General features: G+C 34.4%; 1 protein-coding gene across 2 annotated transcripts in view; it reads left to right on the plus strand.

Annotated features, from left to right (window-relative positions):
• TMTC2 (transmembrane O-mannosyltransferase targeting cadherins 2) overlaps positions 1 to 18,725 on the plus strand; it is a 446,864-nt gene that overhangs the window by 263,534 nt on the left and 164,605 nt on the right. For both annotated transcript variants that reach the window (XM_016923925.4, XM_016923926.4), the window contains 3 exons: positions 10,758 to 10,843; positions 11,295 to 11,479; positions 12,659 to 12,737. In XM_016923925.4, coding sequence (XP_016779414.2) covers positions 10,758 to 10,843; positions 11,295 to 11,479; positions 12,659 to 12,737 — 350 coding nt within the window. The remainder of the gene's footprint in view (positions 1 to 10,757; positions 10,844 to 11,294; positions 11,480 to 12,658; positions 12,738 to 18,725) is intronic.

Consider the following 18,725-nt stretch of genomic DNA (forward strand, 5'->3'; position numbering starts at 1 on the left):
CATGGCTTGATCTGTCTGGAATGCTCTTGTCTGCATTCCTGACTTGGTCCTTTTTTTTCTCGTCTTCTCTAGGAACTTCACCTCACCTGTTCTCTTGGGTAGGTGTTCCTTTCATGGGTTCCCAAAACACCTTACATTTTATCATGACCCTCTCTACACAGTATTGTGATTGTTTGCTTGTCTGTCTTCACCGTGAGACAATTCACTGAAAAATTATTTATTCATTATTTGGTAAGCTCCTTGTCAATGTTTAATGTATTGTTAAGAGTGCCGCACATTACACTTTAATGAAATCAAAGCAAGAAAGAAACTGTTTATCCTTCAGTATTTCCCTGGTTTTGAAGGTATGTGATTCCATGTTAAGCAGGATCCTGTTTCCCTTGCGTGTTGCAGGGACATCAGCTTTGTTACTGAAATATGTACTCTTGAAACGCATACTTTCATCTCCTAATGTGCTTTATTCATATCCACACTTGAACCTCTCAGATTTCAACCACTTTTTAAGACCTTCGTTAGAACAAGAGGCGAAAGGCCACTTTACTTAAGGATTTGGATGTTTTGATAGTTCTATCTAGAGGGCAGTCTTACTACAAAGAGACACTGACAATTTGGTCAGATGTATTGTCAGAAGTAGGAAAGGGTGTGCTTTTCTGTTTAATTTTTAGAAAATTTAATTTTTCTTTTACCTTTGTGAAAATAGAAATGGTAGGTTAGACTTTTTAATGAAAAATAATGTAATCCTTTTAATTTGCTTTTCTGTAGTGTATCTTCTTGTATAGTTGGTGTGTGTGATTAGAAGAGACACAGGGCTTTATTTTCTGAAGAAATGTATTGTAGTTAGTTGATATGAAATTCTAATCAGGGTTTTTCAACTTTAGTGCTGTTGACATTTTGGGCTAGTTTATTCTTTGCTGTGGAAGGCTGTTCTGTGCCTTGTAAGATGTTTAAAAGCATTCCTGGACTCTACCCACTAAATGCCAGTTACATTCCCCAAGTTGTGACAAGCATAAATGTCTCCAGACATTGCCAAATATCCCCTGGGGTGGGAGGAAGTCAGTCCTGATTGAGGATCACTGTGCTAAATAAATGTTCCTCTTCTTTCTCTGTCAATGTTTAGGATCACCTAGGGACCCATATGCCTATTTACATTTAATGTTTGCGTTCAGCTCTGTCCAATCCACTGTTATTGTGGGTTTGACTGTTCTTCATTAATCGAGTGTCCAGATTATTGTGATTTCATAAAATATTATCTTAGACAAAGACAGGGTTGTTAGGGGAGATGGGAGAAAAGATGGGCAAAATGTTCCTAGGGAAAAGAAATACTACACATGCAGTATTACCAGAACATGTGATCATGATCAGGGGAAAAAAAGAGCTAAAAGGATTTAAAAGACAACATTTTGTTTTTTTTTTTTTTTTTTAATAACATGATTTTCTAGAATTTAGGTCTTAGAAATAGTAGTAGTTCATATCTCCAGGTGTATTTTCTTTCTTTGACCAAAACAAATACTGATTATTTCTCTTTCCCCAATTATTTTTTCATCACTGTCTGCTCAATTTCATTGTCTGTTGTTCTAAAAGATAAATCATTAGAGGAGAAATCTGAGAAGTAAAATATTCTTTTAAAAATGCTGTAATAATACCCACCTACACATGGATACATAAAATTGACCCTATTACTTATAATTTAAGAGACTGGAAATTTTTTTTTTCAATTTCTCCCCCAAAAGGCACTTTAAATTCACATTAATATATAGCATGGGCCGGTTTTCTTAATTTTCAGGCAACTCCGTATGATATGGACTTACTGCCACATTAAAATACGTTCTTCCACTGTATCAACCTTATGTGAAATCCTTGAGTTCTAAACATGGAAACAAAATTATGATACCTGCTACCAAAAACACACTTAAGTATATAGCCCACAGACCCTATAAAACAACCACACAATAGAAACTACAAAGCAACAAACTAGTAACTTCATGATAGGATCAAAACCTCACATATTAATATTAATCATTAATGTAAGTGGTCTAAATGCTCCACTTAGGCACAGAGTACCAAGTGGAATGAAAAATATATATATATGTGTGCTGTCTTCAAGAGAAACATCTCACACATAATATGACACCCATAGGCTCATACTAAAGGGTTGGAGAAAGATGTAGTATGCAGACAAAAAACAAAAAAGAGCAAGAGTCACTATTCTTCCATCAGATAAAACAGACTTACTTCATTTATTTATTTGAGACAGAGTCGATGTCACCCAGGCTAGAGTACAATAGTATGATCTCAGCTCACTGCACCCTCCATCTCCCAGGTTCAAGTGATTCTCCTGCCTCAGCCTCCCTCCCAAGTAGCTGGGATTACAGGTGCCCACAACCATGTCTGGCTAATTTTTGTATTTTTAGTAGAGATGGAGTTTAACCGTGTTGACCAGACTGGTATTGAACTCCTGACCTCAGGTGATCCGCCCGCCTTTGCCTCCCAAAATACTAGGATTATAGGGATGAGCCACTGCACCTGGCCAGGTAAAACAGATTTTAAATGAACATAAGTAAAAAAAGTACAAAGAAGCGCATTCCATAATGTAAAGTGTTCAACAAGAAGACTTAACTATCCTAAATATGTATGCATTCCACATTGGAACACCCACATTCATGAAACAAGTACTTTTAGACCTACAAAAAGACATAGCCACACAATAATAGTGGGGGACTTCAACACCCCACTGACAATGTTAGACAGATCATTGAGGCAGAAAACTAATAAATTCTGGACTTAGATTCAACAGTGGACCAACTGGACTGATAGATATCTATAGAATACGCTACCAATAAACCACCCAATATACATTCTTCTCATCTGTACATGGAACATCACCCAAGATCGACTACATGCTTGGCCATAAAGCAAATCTCACTAAATTAAAAACACAACTGAAATCATACCACCCACACTCTTGGACCACTCTTGGAATAAAAATAAAAATCATTACCTAGGAGATCTCTCAAAACCACAGTATTACATGGAAATTGAGCAACTTGCTCCTGAATGACTTTTGGGTAAACAACGAAATTAAAACAGAAATCAAAATTTTTTTAAGTAAATTAAAACAAAGATGCAACATACTAAAGTCTCTGGGATACAGCAAAAGCCGTGTTAAGAGAAAGTTCGTAGTCCCAAATGCCTACCTCAAAAGGCTAGGAAGATTTTAAATTAATGATCTAACATCAAACCTAAACTAGAAAAACATGAGCAAGCTAACTGCAAAGGCAGAAGAAGAAAGGAAATAACAAAAGTCAAAACAGAACTGAATGAATTTGAGACCCCAAAATCTAAAAGAATCAATGAACCCAAAAGTTGGTTTTTTTAAAGGATAAAGAAGATCTATAGACCACTATCAAGATTAACAAAGAAAAAAAGAGGGACGATATTAGGTTGGTGCAGAATACAAATAAGTACAAAGAAATATAAAAGATCCTCAGAGACTATTATGAACACTTGTATGCAAGCAAACTAGAAAATCCAGAGGAAATGGATAAATTCCTGGAGACACACAGTTTCACAAGATTGAACCTGGAAGAAATAAAAACCTGAACAGACTAATACTGACTTTGGAAACTGAGTCAGTAATTAAAAACAAGAAAAACACAAAAAACAAAAACTTACCTACCAAATAGATCTGGACCAGATAGAGTCACAGCTGAATTCTACCAGATGTACAAAGAACTGGTACTAATTCTGCTAAAACTGTCCCAAAAAATCAAGGAGGTTGGACCCCTCCCTGACGCATTCTATGAAGCCAGCATCACCCTGATACCAAAACCTGGCAAAGACACAAGGAAGAAAACCAGGCTGGGCACAACGGCTCATGCCTGTAATCTCAATACATTGGCAAGCCAAGGTGAGAGGATCACTTGCCCTCAGTTGTTCAAGACAAGCCTGAACAATACAGCAAGACCTCATCTCTACTAAAAATCAAAAAGTTTACCCAGGTGTGATAGCACACACCTGTAGCCCCAGCTACTGAGGAAGGAGAATCGCTTGAGCCTGGAAAATCAAGGCTTCTGTGAGTTATGATCACACCACTATAGTCCAGCCTAGGTGACAGAGCAAGAGTCTGTCTCAAAAAAAAAAAAAAAAAAAACTACTGACCAATATCCCTAATGAACATAGACACAAAAATCTTCAGTAAAATACTAGTAAACTGAATTGTGCAGTACATTAAAAAGGTAACTCGCCATGATCAAGTAGGCTTCATTCCTGGGATGCAAGGTTGGTGCAACATGTGCAAATCAAAAAAATGTGATTCACCACATAAGTAAAATTAAAAACAAAAATTATATGATTATCTCATTATATGCAGAAAAAACTTTCAATAAAATTTATCAGCCCTTTATAATAAAACCCTCAAGAAACTAGACATTGAGGGAACAAACCTCAACATATTAAGAGCCATCTTTGACACACCGACAGCCAACATCATACTAAATGGACAAAAACTGGAAGCATTCTCTTTGAGAACTGGAATAAGAAAAGATGCTGACTCTCACCACTCCTATTCAACATAGTACTGGAACTCGTAGCCAGACCAATTAGGCAAGAGAAAGAAATAAAAGGCCTCCAAATAGGAAAAGCAGTCAAACTAACTCTTTACTGATAGTATTAATCTATACTCAGAAAACCCTAAAGACTCTGCCAAAAGGCTACTGGAACTGATAAATGACTTCAATAAAGTTTCATGATACAAAAATTGATGTAAAACAGTCAGCATTTCTGTACATGAATAATATTCAAGCTGAGAGGGAAATAAAGAATGCAATCCCATTTACAATAGCCATACGCACACACAAAAAAATAGGAATATTTCTAACCAAGGGGGTGAAAGATCTCTACAAGTAAAGCTACCAAACACTGCTGAAGGAAATCACAGATGACACAAACTATGGAAAAACATTCCATGCTTATGAGTTGGAAGAATCAATATCATTAAAATGGCCATACTGCCCAAAGCAATTTACAGATTCAGTGCTATTTCTATCAAACTACCAATGTCGGTTTTCACAGAATTAGAAAAACACTATTCTAATATATGGAACCAGAAAAGAGCCTGAATAGCCAAAGTAATTCTAAGCAAAAAGAACAAACCCAGAGGCATTGCATTATTCAACCTGAAACTCTACTATAAGGCTGCCATAACCAAAACAGCATGGTACTGATACAAAATCAGACACATAGACCAGTGGAACAGAATCTGGAATCCAGAAATAAAGTCTCACATCTACAGCCATCTGACCTTTGACAAATTTGACCAAAATAAGCAATGAGAAAAGGATTTGCTGTTCAATAAATAATGCTGGGATAGCTGGCTAGCCATATGCATGAAATCAAATTGGATCCCTCCTTTTCACCATATATAAAAAATTAACTCAAGATGGCTTAAAGATTTAAGTGTAAGTCCTCAAAGTATAAGAATCCTAGAAGGAAACCTAAGAGACACCATTCTGACCATAAGCCTTGGGAAAGAATTTCTGACCAAGTCCTCAGAAGACATTGCAACAAAAACAAAAATTAACAAGCAGCACCTAATTACAGTAAAGAGCTTCAGCATAGCAAAAGAAACTATCAACAGAGTAAACAGCCTACAAAATGAGAGAAGATGTTTGCACACTATGCATCCAACAGAGGTCTAATATCCAGAATCTATGAGGAATGTCAATAATTGTACAAGCAAAAGACAACACCATTAAAAACAAAAAAAGAAGAAAGATATGAGCAGACACTTCAAAAGAAGACATGAAAGCTGCCAACCAACATAAAAAATGCTCAACATCACTCATCATCAGAGAAATGCAAATCAAAACCACAGTGAGATACCATCTCACACCAGTCAGAATGGCTATTATTTAAAAAGTCAAAAAAACAATAGGTGCTGGTGAGACAATGAAGAAAAGGGAATACTTATAAAAACAGTGTGGAGATTTCTCGAAGAACTTAAAACAGAGCTACCATTTGACCCAGCAGTCCTGTTACTGGATATGTACCCAAAGGGAAATAACTCATTCAATCAAAAAGACACATGCACTCACACGTTCATTGCAGCACTAGTCAAAATAACAAAGCTGTGGAATCAATCTACGTTCTGTTAATGATGGACTGGGTAAAGAAAAGGGGGTAAATCACCAGGGAATACTACACAGCCATAAAAAGTATATAATTATGTATTTTGCTGTAACATGGCTGCAGCTGGAGGCCATTATCCTAAGGAGATTAATGCAGGAACAGAAAACCAAATACTGCATGTTTTCACTTGGAAGTGGCAACTAAATATTGGATATTCATGGCCATAAGATGGCAATAAAAGACACTGGGGATTACTAAAGCAGAGAGGGAGGGAGGAAGGGAGGGAGGGGAGCAATGGTTGAAAAATTAACTAAGTGGTACTATGCTCAGTACCTGGGTGATGGGATCAGTTGTACCGGAAACCACAGCATCATGCAATATATACATGTAACAAACCTGTACATGAACCCCTTGAATCTAAAAAAAATTTAACAAATATATAGGTATCAGGTTTTTTTAATTTAAAAAAATGTATAATGTGTTCCTGTTTTTCATATAGAAACCAGAAGATTTGGACATGATCTGCATGTAAACAAACTATGTCATTTTTAAACAGTCATGAAAAGTCACAAAAAGCCTTTAGTATGAATGATTTATTAAATTACAGGTCCTCATGTATATCCAGACTATTAGGTTTGAATTTTGGCGCCTTCTTACCTGTTGTTTGACCTTAGGTATGTTACTTAACTTTTCTTGCCCAAGGTTCATTATGTGCAAAATGAAGAAAGTAACAATATCCTACCTCTTAAGATTATTGTTGAATAATAAAGTAATATATGTAAAATGCTCCATATATTCTAAGTGCTGAATAAGTTTCTCTGCCACTATTATTATTATTATTATTGTTGTTGTTGTTGTTGTTGTAACTATTGTAACATGAAGGATTTCTATCTATCATGTTATCAGTAAAATAAAAAAGGGTTTTCTCAATCTGGAAAACAACTCTAACAGAACCCTAGTCATAACAGTGCTAGAATTGGCCCAAATTTATCCAGAACTTCCAAAATGGCACTTGACTTCTTTTCAGTGTATCAACACAAATTAACATTATATAAAATTCGGAAAGTTTTACAGCAAAAAGAAACATAACCGAGTACACATGTACCTGGAATTGAAGTATTTCATCTCTTTTCTCTTTTCCTTCTAGAAAGAGCATGAGATTTAGTATCGGAAACTGTTCTAATTCTGGCTTTGCCTCTTATTAATCATAATAACAAGAGGGAGTTGGTTAATTCTCTGAGCCTCTCTTTCTCCCTTTGTAATGTGGAGCTGATAACTCTTTTTACTGTGGGGTGCTTTCAGCGTCTGCCTACTGGCAGTCTCCAGTCCTATTTGGACTCCAGACCTTTCCTTATCCATTCCTGGGCTGGGTAATGTTGGTCCTCTGTCCTCCAGTACAGTAATTTTCTACACCATTTGTTTTCTTATTTGTCTCCCTCAGTAGATTTTGCATCCATAGGCAAGTGCAACTCTGTCTTGTTCACATTTGCAGCATCCATTCTTGGGCATAGTTAATGCTCAATTAAATCCTTAGCCCATAAGAAATCAGTCACAATAGTCATCTATCTTAGACTCACTCTATTGCTAACTTTATTCAGATTATGTAGAGGATGATGATATTCTAATTCAAAGACTTGCAGTATATATATATTCCTGGAAATGACTTGCTGAATTCCTCTGAGTGACTAGGATCCGGCCCCTCCCCACAAGAATAAGGCAGGCAGAACAGGGTTGTCCTAGTGTGGTTATTATACTATTTATCATTTTTTTCTTCTTTGTATATTTTATGAATTGGATAATGACAGGAATATAGTCTATCAGCATTGGAATCCCACGAGGCTAAGTACATCAGTTTTCAATGTTTATGGGCTTTAGGTACATTGTCAGAGATATGTGCTCATTCTCTTCATGTTCATTCCATCTAGCCTAATAGCATATTTGCCCTTTAGGAATGTAATTATGTGGAGACTAATTAGTGGGCTATTGCCATCATTCAGGTGACAGAAAAGATAAAAAGGGCTCTGACAGAAGCATAAAGATAAACCTTGATGGGCAGAGTAAAGAGCCTTAGAAAATAAGAATAGGTGGGCTTAGTAGACAAAACATGGAATTGTGAAGGTAAGTGAAGACCTAAGAGTGATAATCAGGTTTCTCATTTTAGCAACTGGAGTGAATGATTGTGTTAATTACAAAGATTTTTTCCCTATTTTATTTATTTCATTTATTTTTAGGTGGGAGATACTGATTTCATATTTTGGATATATCGATTTTGAAATTTCAGTGAGCCTCTATCTTGATGTGGCTCAACCAGCTTTTGAAAGCAGATCTGGATGTCAGGAGGGAGATCATTTTTTCAAAATTGTGAGCAGTCAGCATGTACAAGAGCCACATTTATGCATGATGTCATGCAGAGACTGTAGTTATCCACAGAGACTGTATTTATTCCTAGAGACAAGTACAAAATCCTGTAAAACACCAACTCCTTTTAAAGGAGTTCATGAATAAAGAGACATTTTCTTTTTCATTCTGTGTAGGAGGGTCTCAAGAAGAGACTGGTCTCCCAGGAGCCCAGGAAATACAGAGTTTCAGGAAGGAAGATGAATTCAGTAGTCTGAAGTGTAGTAGTTGAGTGGAGTTTCACATAGGTGCACTATTTTGAGGGTTTGATGATTGGTAGAAATTTAATAGGACATTTCAGGGGAATTCTGGGAAGAGAATCTAAACAGGATTTAGGGGTAAATGGGATTGGGGCATTGGTCATATACACCACAGACCATTCTTAAAGAAAATCTGGCTTTGAAGGGAAGAACAATCATAAGCAATAGTTAGAGGTGGATACAAGAATGAATACAGGTTATACGGGTGTTTTCTTCTCCTATGTCTAAGAGGTACATGAACATTTTTGTATTCTTAAGAAAAGAAAACCGTATGATAAAAGCAGCTGAAGATATTGGACAAAGAGGGGTTGATTGAAGGATTTTAATTTCTAAAGAAGCTAGAAAAAATAGAATTAAATATCTAGATGGTATTTCTCCCCTGGTGCCCTTACCCTTCTATCAAGGGAGATGCACCTCTTTATCTGAATTTTTTTTTTCTTTACCTGAATTTTAAAGCAAAGCCATGAAGACATTTAAGGTTGTAGATAAGTTTCAGAAGTTAGCTAATATGTATGAGTTTAATTAATGGGAAAGCATTATGTCAATAAAATTATTGTCATAAAGAGTATTATTCCTTTTTAAAAATTTTTTCATCCTCTTTATCAATTTTACCCATGTTTGAATAAAACTGACCATTTCCACAAATGCTTAACTACTGCAGGAAGCTTTATTGTCTCTTGTTCCTAGCAGCAGACAAGAACACTTGACAGCACAGCATATTAATTTCATGATCAGATTAACTGTTGTCCAGATTTTCATATATATATATATATATATATATATATATATATATATATATATATGAAAGTGATCTTAATGTGTTTGGGAATTCTTTATTCAGATGACTTTTTAGCAACTATGAGAAATAATGAAGTTTTTAATATATGCTTTTGACACAAGTGAGCATTCTTTAATTTTAAATATTTTACCAAGATGCTCATTAAATAATGTATTTTAAAATGCTTAACAGAATAAGTTTTTATTAGTAGTCTTCTCTTTTCTCTGACCTCCCTTTTACCAGCCTTTCACAGACCTCAGCAGCTGCCAAGTTGAATCTGCAATTTGAGATGATAACAGCAGTATTCAGGCTCAATAGATGTGCGGAATGTCTGTAAGATACTTAACTGATTACAAGAGAATGGGGATAGGCCAAAAAGCCCTCTGTGCGAGCTTTTTGAACTTAGTTCAATTCTCCAACACCTTGTTTTCATAGACATGCCTGTAATTGATTTCATTCGGTCATGAGGGTGGGTTCTGGCATGGCTGAGATATTACATGCAGTTACTACCTTAGAGCCTTCTAAGAAAGCCTATGGAATCTTGGGGTCTGCAGAGAAAGATGTTTTTCAGAACAGTGAACTGAAATTTGCATAGTGTTCCGAAATCCAGTCTTATTCAACTAAATCCAAATATCAAGAAAAGGGTGATGTTGATAGCCTTCAGTCTTTTTTGTTGTTGTTCTTTTTTGGCATCTGATTAAACTGTGACTCTCTTTTTGCTATTGAGCCAGACTACCTTTTGCCTTTCAGGCAGCCAAGCACCAATATTTCCCAAGCAACACAGCTAGTGAGAGAGGCATCTCATGTTTCCATATATACATATCTCGCTGCCTTAGGCAAGCTTCATTTCCGAAGTGATGGGAAAATGTGCATGCGCCAAGAAGAAATCCAGGTGGTTAGTAATTCTAGTGGGAGAGAAAAGACAGCTAGAAAAGGGGAAAGTTCAGTGGTGGTAAAAGGCTTTTAGAAAATACCTCCTAATACTTTCTAATGCAGCACAAATGCAACGGATACCTATCCAGTATTTTCCCTCCTGAGGAATCATTTCCTTATATTTAGAATTTATTTTTATACTACCAGGTTAGCATTTTTACTGTGCTGTTAACCATTTTTATTTTTGGAATATAAAATAAAAATTTGTGGTTTTATATATAATAATACAGTCCTTTCTCTAAATTTCTGTTTTCCTCATGCAGAGGGCTACTTCTCCAGGAGAACAGCAGGTTTGCAGAAGCACTACATTATTATAAATTGGCCATTGGGAGCAGGCCTACCCTGGCTTGTAAGTAATACTCAAGTTTTTATTTTTTTATACCTCTTTCCATATTTGAAAATTAACTCTAATTTACAGCCTCACTGAGAAAACACTTGGTGCTCTTATTTCTGAATACTCGCTAATCAGATTATGAACCTCTAACAATTATATCTCAATTGCATCATACTTTAATGTCCATTGATCATTAAAAAAATTTTGATAGCTATAACTTTTACTCAACTATATTTTAAGCTTAAAATATTTGGAATTTCTTGCTGGCAGACACTATTTCATATGTTCTGCAGTGATATTTGCAGTTTCACTACCATTATTGATCCCATGAGTATTTGTGTCATAAGTATTTTTTTCTTTTTTAATGAGCACTAAACCATAGAAACCAAATTGAAACAAAGAAAACTTTATTTTATTCAAGTGTATATCATCTTCTCACACTTTTGTTTCCACTTTTCCCCCTCAGCTGCATATTTAAATACCGGTATTATTCTAATGAACCAAGGAAGGACGGAAGAAGCCCGACGGACATTCTTAAAGTGTTCGGAGATCCCAGATGAAAACCTAAAGGACCCTCATGCACACAAGAGCTCTGTTACCAGTTGTTTGTACAACCTAGGAAAGCTGTATCATGAGCAGGGACACTATGAGGTCTGGCCAATGCCTCTCTGTCCTTTTCCCTCCCCCTTGTTCTGATCCAGTCTCAGTGGTTTGTAACCTACAGCCTCCTTTGAGCCTATGTCCTTTGAACAACTAATATGTATACACGTTAAACTATTGTCCTTTGAGAAACTAATACATGATGACATTAGAACGGTTTTTTGATCAAATTTGTTTAGAAAAAGCTTCTGCTAAATAAAAATTTAATAGATTTCTTTCCTGTGAGTTTCTCAGAGCAATTATGGTATGTCAATATGTGTTGTGACTATTCAAGAATGGGGAAATAACATGTAATGTTTCTCGAGCTTCTTTGCTCACCATTTCTTTGGTTTGATGACCCAAGACACAGTTTCTAGAATTGTTACCCTATGCCCAGTGTTTGATATTTTAAAAAATATATTCTTTGTACTTTAATATTAAGGAAGTGATTTGATATAAATGCCACCCATTTCTCTTAATTCTTTAAAAAACTATTATGAAATAAAATGTAATTTTATTATTTCTTAACTGAGGGAAAAGAAGCAGTGGTGTAACAGGATGTTGCACAGTAAGTTAGGAGGTGACCCAGACTAGTCCTCCCTTCCTCTGACAGGAAGCCATGCCTGCATGAGTTCCTTATTGCCCCTCTCTCTCCTTCAAACTGCTTTCCCCTGCCCTCCTACTCACGTACTCTTATGCAATGTATTAAAACTATACTATAAGTATGAAGATACAACTTTTAAAATAATTGCATTTAGTAATTTCTGTGGGTTTCAAGAGCTGGAAGATTTGTTAGCTGACATTATATTAGATCCTACCAGGTTTCCTGACTTAAAGTAATTATGCACTTTAGATGACTAATGGGTAACTTTCAAATATGTATATATATATAGTTTTTTTGGTTTTTTAGTTGAGTAATCTGCATGAACTAGAAAATTTGTATTAAAAGAGCATTGCTAACATTCGATGCCTCGTTAAGCTATGGCATTCTTCACTGACTGGGCTGAGTGTTTTCATTGGTGGAATTGAGATAGTATGCCACAAAAGGACAGTTCAATTATTTTCCTCTAGTGAACCATTTAGAAATAGCAGTGGATGGTTTTAACTTTGGAAGAAAGTTATTATCTTATTTTCAATGACGATCCCTGCACTTTATTGATGATTTATCTATTTTTTTGTTTTATAAATTAGGAAGCCCTTAGTGTATACAAGGAAGCAATTCAGAAAATGCCAAGGCAGTTTGCCCCACAGAGCTTGTACAACATGATGGGTAAGTAAAATATTAACACTTTTAAATTGATATTTCAGGGACCTGTGGAGAAACAGGAACCCATGTTCGTGTTTAATGGAATTCTAATAAATCATATTAATCCTCACAAAAGAAACGTTCACAATCTGGCATCATACTCAAATTCTGACAGAGCATATTTATTCTGACATGACAAATAAATGCATTAAAGCAGCGATTCCCAACACCTTGGTCATATCCCAGAATTATTGCAAGGGACTCTCAAAAACATCTGGGTATGGAATATTAGCTAGATTCTAGAGACTGTAGAAATAAATAAGCTATATATATGTAATTTTTCAATAATAGTAATAAAGTATACATTAATTTTAGTAAGTATCAAATTCATAATTTTTATTAAAATTTAATTTTAAATTCAGAGTAATATTAATAATAAAAACAAGATTATGCAGACAATAGATATGCTACAACAATTATTCTATGTTTTATGTTGAAAAATTGCCTAATTCTTATTAATCAGAAAGTATGTAAATCTAGGCCATGGATTTTTCTGAGTATAAGAGGTCAAGAATGAGAAATTATAATAAAATATCTATCATCTGTGATTGATCCTTGTCTGCCTTGTAGTAAATTGTTACTACAGCTGTTTGATGATGGTTACAACTGCAAACCACATATTCAGCATATGACACTTGGAAAAAAATCCCCAAAGTAAGGTGGCCTAATGACTAATTAATATTGCTGCTTGGAGATAATAAAGAGAAGAGAAGCATTTTGTCCTCAAATCAAATATTTCTTTTTTTCCAAAGCATAAATTGTAAAGTCAGATTTTCCCTTTTCATTAAACCTGCTTAAGTTGTTTAATATTTCTAGTCCTCTCTCATGCATATAAAATAAATGAGATTAGACTATATAATCTCCAGGATTATTGTACACTTCTACATTCTATATTTGAGGAATTTAATAGTAGCTATATGTCTTGAGCACAGAAAAAAATCCCAAACCTCTCCCAAACTACAAAATACACACCTGGTAAGAACACTCACGTTCTCTTTTTTACAAAGGACAGAACATTTAGAAATAGTTTAGAGATAGGCTGGAGTACTAGACAGTAAACAGAAAAATAAAATTATTTGGGAGAGGTTAAAATATTTATTCCATGTCTCTGGGAATCTCACCCTCAATTTGCCTGTGGAGTGATTGAATATCATATTAAACAGCACACTGGAGTGTTTTTTAATTGTCACTTTTTTCCTCTTTAGTATAATTACTAAAAGGTAAAATTTAGCTTCATTAAATATATTCTTGCCATTAAATTTTTATAAATTAAAACAATGCCTTTTATTATTCAGCATTTCACCATCAATCTGTCTATATGAATAAAATATACGTGTCCATAAAGCATGTGCTTAGGATATGTAGATTTATGAGTTGAATTAACTTTTTTATTTTAATGGTAGATGTTTTTGTGTCAAAATAAATGCTGAAAGAGTTGCTTTCTCTAGCTTTGGTTTAACTTTCTATTTTATTCTTAATTCTAGTGCTTCCAAGGCCTTATTCCCAGTTTTCCTCACTTATCAAATAAGACATTTTATTTCAAATTAGGATAGGTGTCTAAGATTCTTGGCAACAGACTGCATGTAGTATTTTGTTGTTGTTGTTAATGGAAAGTGGTGATGATGTCCACTAGAGTTAGCTATTTCAGAAATTCATTCAATTATTTTATGTGAATAAATTTGCAAATTCAGCCAGTACCTTGGGATCTGTCTCTCATATGGTTACACAGATGCTCAGCTCACACAGGCAGCAAAAGATAAGTGTGTCCCTGGGGGTTATTGCTTAATCTTTTGTCTCATTTTCCATTAGAGAAGGAGATGGTTGCTTTGTCCAGACTCTGAAAAGCACCCTAACAATTTTTAAAGGGAGGGTCTTAATATTTAACATTCCAGATTTTTTCTACGATTATGGTGGCTGCCTTCTATTTAATTTTATGTGAAGGTCTGTTAGCCAATCAAGTTTTATAGTTTCAGTTATTCGGGAAACTATAATTTTCTCAGAGAGTGAATTCACTTCCTAATCAAAATGGGTTAAATACCCCAAGTGTTGGCTCTAGCTCCTAATACATTTTGATTAGCCTCCATTTGACAAGAAAAAAAATGACCCAGGAGATAAGCTGCCCTATCAGTTAATCAGTTTCATTAGTCTGTCAGCGTGTGCTGATTATCCTATCAAGTTTATCAACAGCCTTGAATGTGTTTTCTAATTCACACATTTACATATTATTAGTGCCCTTTAGGGATCAGTGAAGGATTATAATGTCTGGCTAGATTTAGCCTGTGAGTGTTCATTTTTCTCATGTGTCATTTACCCCTTCACAACCACTACCCCCAAGCACTTGTGTATAGATATACAAGCATTATATTTTTTTCCCATTCTATTTTTTCTTTTGTTTAGAGGTTAGGAGAAATAAAGGAGTGTGCGTGAAAAAATACAATTATATTTTAATGTGATTATTAGTGTAGTACTAAATTCACTGCAGTTGCTTTTGTTAAAAAACACTCTAGTACTTTGATTTTAATCTCCCCTTGAACATTTTATGAAAAACATGCTATATACCTTATGCCACATGCCAATCGACTTATCCTGAATGCTAAGTGAATGTGTTTTTCCTATTTCTGTATTAATAGAAAATAACAAGTTTGATTAATTCCCCAACTTAAATTTTCCATATTTTAAAACTATTCATTTATTTTATTATGGCAGCCTATAAGTAGTTTTTTTAAATGTTTAAAAGCCTATTCTCATTTATCCTCTTCAATTTCATAGGACCAAGATGTTTGAGTAACAATAATCGAGGACACCTTCCCATCCTGAATTAGGTGAATTACAAACATACATAAAAAACATAAACAGATAATAAATAGTATTTTATAAACAAAAGCTAAAATTTTACTTAGGTGCATATAATTAGGAAGATATGAGAATACATGAAATATTAAGAGAACAAATCACAAAATATGTGTTAAATTGCTCCTAGCCAGTTGTGTGACTTAATTCTGTGGACCTCATTTCCACTTGAGAAAACAGGTTAGATTAAATTGAGATTCACCATAAGGTAGTCCCTGAAGTCAGATACCCTCAGTTCAAATTATGGCTTTGATACTTTCTCCCTGAGCATCCTTGGGCAAATTACTTAAAAGAAGCCTCAGTTTCCCTTTTATAAGATTTTGGTAATAGTACTATCAGCGTGAGGATTGATTAAAGTGATAAAAAAGGTAAAACATATTGGTCCAACTACTTAACCTAGTAAGTGTTTTATAACGGGACTTTCCATTGTAATTATCATCATTTCCTTAGGCTTTTAAACTCCAAAAGTTGATTGTATTCTCTGTCACTGTTTTTGTATTTAGCAATGTGGATATGACTACTTCATAGACAAGATTTTTGTCATCATTATGGCCTTGGTAGTCACCACAGTTCAGTGGAGATTCTGTTTAGTTCTATCCTATTTGGAATTACTGTATTTTCTCTCCAGGCTCACTTCCCTTTTTCTCTCAGTAACTGCAGTCAAAATCCTTCTCTTACCATTAGCTATATTAACCTAACTTGGTTTCATTAATAGAGTGCTTCCTCCAAATTAAGATTGTCCTATGTAGGTTAGAGTTTTTTTCTTTTTCTGTCAAGATTTATTTTTCATCTAGACCTAACCAAAATTATTCTGTATTCTATTGCTCAGAGGCACTTATTGGATCTCAATTTCTCTTCTTCTGAAGTTACAGATGTATTTTAGAATCATAGAATGTTAAAGATGGAAGACTCATATCTTAAAAACCCTTATAAAATAATCTCTTTAATAAGATAAAAATTAGCACTCCCCCAAATCTTACAAAGTTTAGATTTACAGTTTGTATTAGAACCAGGAGTATAGTCTCTTGACTTAAATCCAAATGCTTTTTCTGCTTAGTCCTTCTGTGTTACCTAAACTATCATATTTTTTACTATGTCAAAATAGTTTTCCTTTGCACTTAAAAATTAGCAAAAATTAAATATATAAAAACCTCTACAGTTTTACTATAAAGAATAAAACAGCTGCAAAGTACATTGAATATACTGGATATTTAAAATTTTTTTAATGCAGGATGATTTCTGAACACCCTCAGTTTCTCTTTTCTTTTTTTATAATTGTTTCTTACTCCTATTATCTCTACTTAAGCATTGCTTTTGAATAATCCTAAGGGATTATAGGAAACTAAATTAGGCTGCAGTGTCCAATTATTTTTATCTGTTTGAGCTCTTCCAATCCCAGAGGTCGTTTTAAGCCTATTTACTATTTAAAATAAAATGATTTGGCTTTCTCAATGCAGAGTAATTGTTGGGTTTAATTATACAAGCAATTTACATCATTTCATCATGGTAATATATCTCGAGAACAAAAGGGCATAATGTATTATACGGAGTAAGAGAGAGCCTAGGGTAACTGTCTTGTCATTTCAGTCTATAATAACTGTTTAGAATAACCTCTGTATGCAAAAAAAAAAAAAAAAAAATTAAGTCATAAGTGCTGGGACAGCACAGAGGCAGCAGACATATGAAATGTAAATAGTTAATCTAGTTCCTTCTCTCAAAGAACTTTCTGGGAGATTTCACAGTTGGTCCAGAGCTCTTTAGGGCCTCTCTGTAATAATTAAATGCCTATAAATAAAATGGAATACTATTACTCTAACCTTGAAAATATTTTGTCTGTAGCTATATAGGCTATGCTATGTTGACTAGACCAAAGAAAACAAACAAGAGAAACTCAACCTTTTTAATTTCTTATGTGATACTTAAGAAATACATATTCATAATTTCCTGTTCTCTGAAAAGTGTGTTTATGATGAGCAATATGCATTTATCTTAGGGAGAGATTCTTTTTTCCAGGAGAAATGTGTGATAATGGCCCATTGCTTTTTATTAACTTATTTGCCTTTATTTTCATCATACTGTTCTGATTCTCTTATGATAATCTCTTGTTTTATATATCCCTTTTAGTTTTCAGTCCCAGCTCAATATTGGAAAATGTATTTTCCTCCATCATCCTTCATCTAATAAACCTTTTACTTACACAGATTTGAAATTGAGAAAATGTTTTTTCCCATATCTTCAATAAAGAGGAACATTTTGATTTAATTTTTAATTCTTTACAGTAGCTCTTTAATTATGAGATATTTTCCCAAGTTTATTGGGCTGTTCACAGAGAACGAGGAAGAAAAACAATGAATAGGAAACAAAAGTGAATTTATTAGAGCAATTTTTTGTATAAAAAGCTTGTGTGAATTTTAGAATTGTATTTTTGAGAAAGAAACTTGTGGTATGGAAGAGTTAAGTGTCATAAATAGCTACAAGTGATGTTTAGTTTTTTAAACTATTAGTTAGGTGAGAAGAACTGACAAATCACCTTCTGAAAACAATGCAAATGTTCTCGCTCGTAAATTCAAATTCTACTTTAGGTCTGTACATTATGTTGTGAGTTCAGTCAGCAGAAGGAGCATAAAGGAAGTCTGTTTCTTTCTCAGCCTTCTGTGTGGCTTGTGTTTAACTGAATCATTTATTTTTGTTGGATTCTTCTGTGTGTGTATGTGCATGTGTTTACCTCACCTTGTTTCGGAATATATTTAAAGTGTGGATATTCAGAGTAAATTTTTGACATGATGGTTTACATGCTTAATGTTTTCTCCTGTGTTTAGTTGTTCTTAAATGGATTGCTCAAGGCATTTAGCATGCTGACTGTGAAAGAGATGGTTTTTAACTGTATGAGATTTGAACTTTCACATCTTTCAAGTGTGGAAGCATTAACACTCCAGTAGCGTTAAGCTTTTTATACCACCTGCTTCCCCTATTTTGAGTTCTGGCGATTTTCCTATGATTGCTTCCATTGGCACTCTTGAAAATCAATGAGGCAATCCTACGAATATGAATATGACCATATAACTGGATTAGTCATTAATCTATGAAATCCAAAAAGAATAT

Source organism: Pan troglodytes, chromosome 10 (genome assembly GCF_028858775.2).
Source record: "Pan troglodytes isolate AG18354 chromosome 10, NHGRI_mPanTro3-v2.0_pri, whole genome shotgun sequence".
In the NCBI taxonomy this organism is placed as follows: domain Eukaryota; kingdom Metazoa; phylum Chordata; class Mammalia; order Primates; family Hominidae; genus Pan; species Pan troglodytes.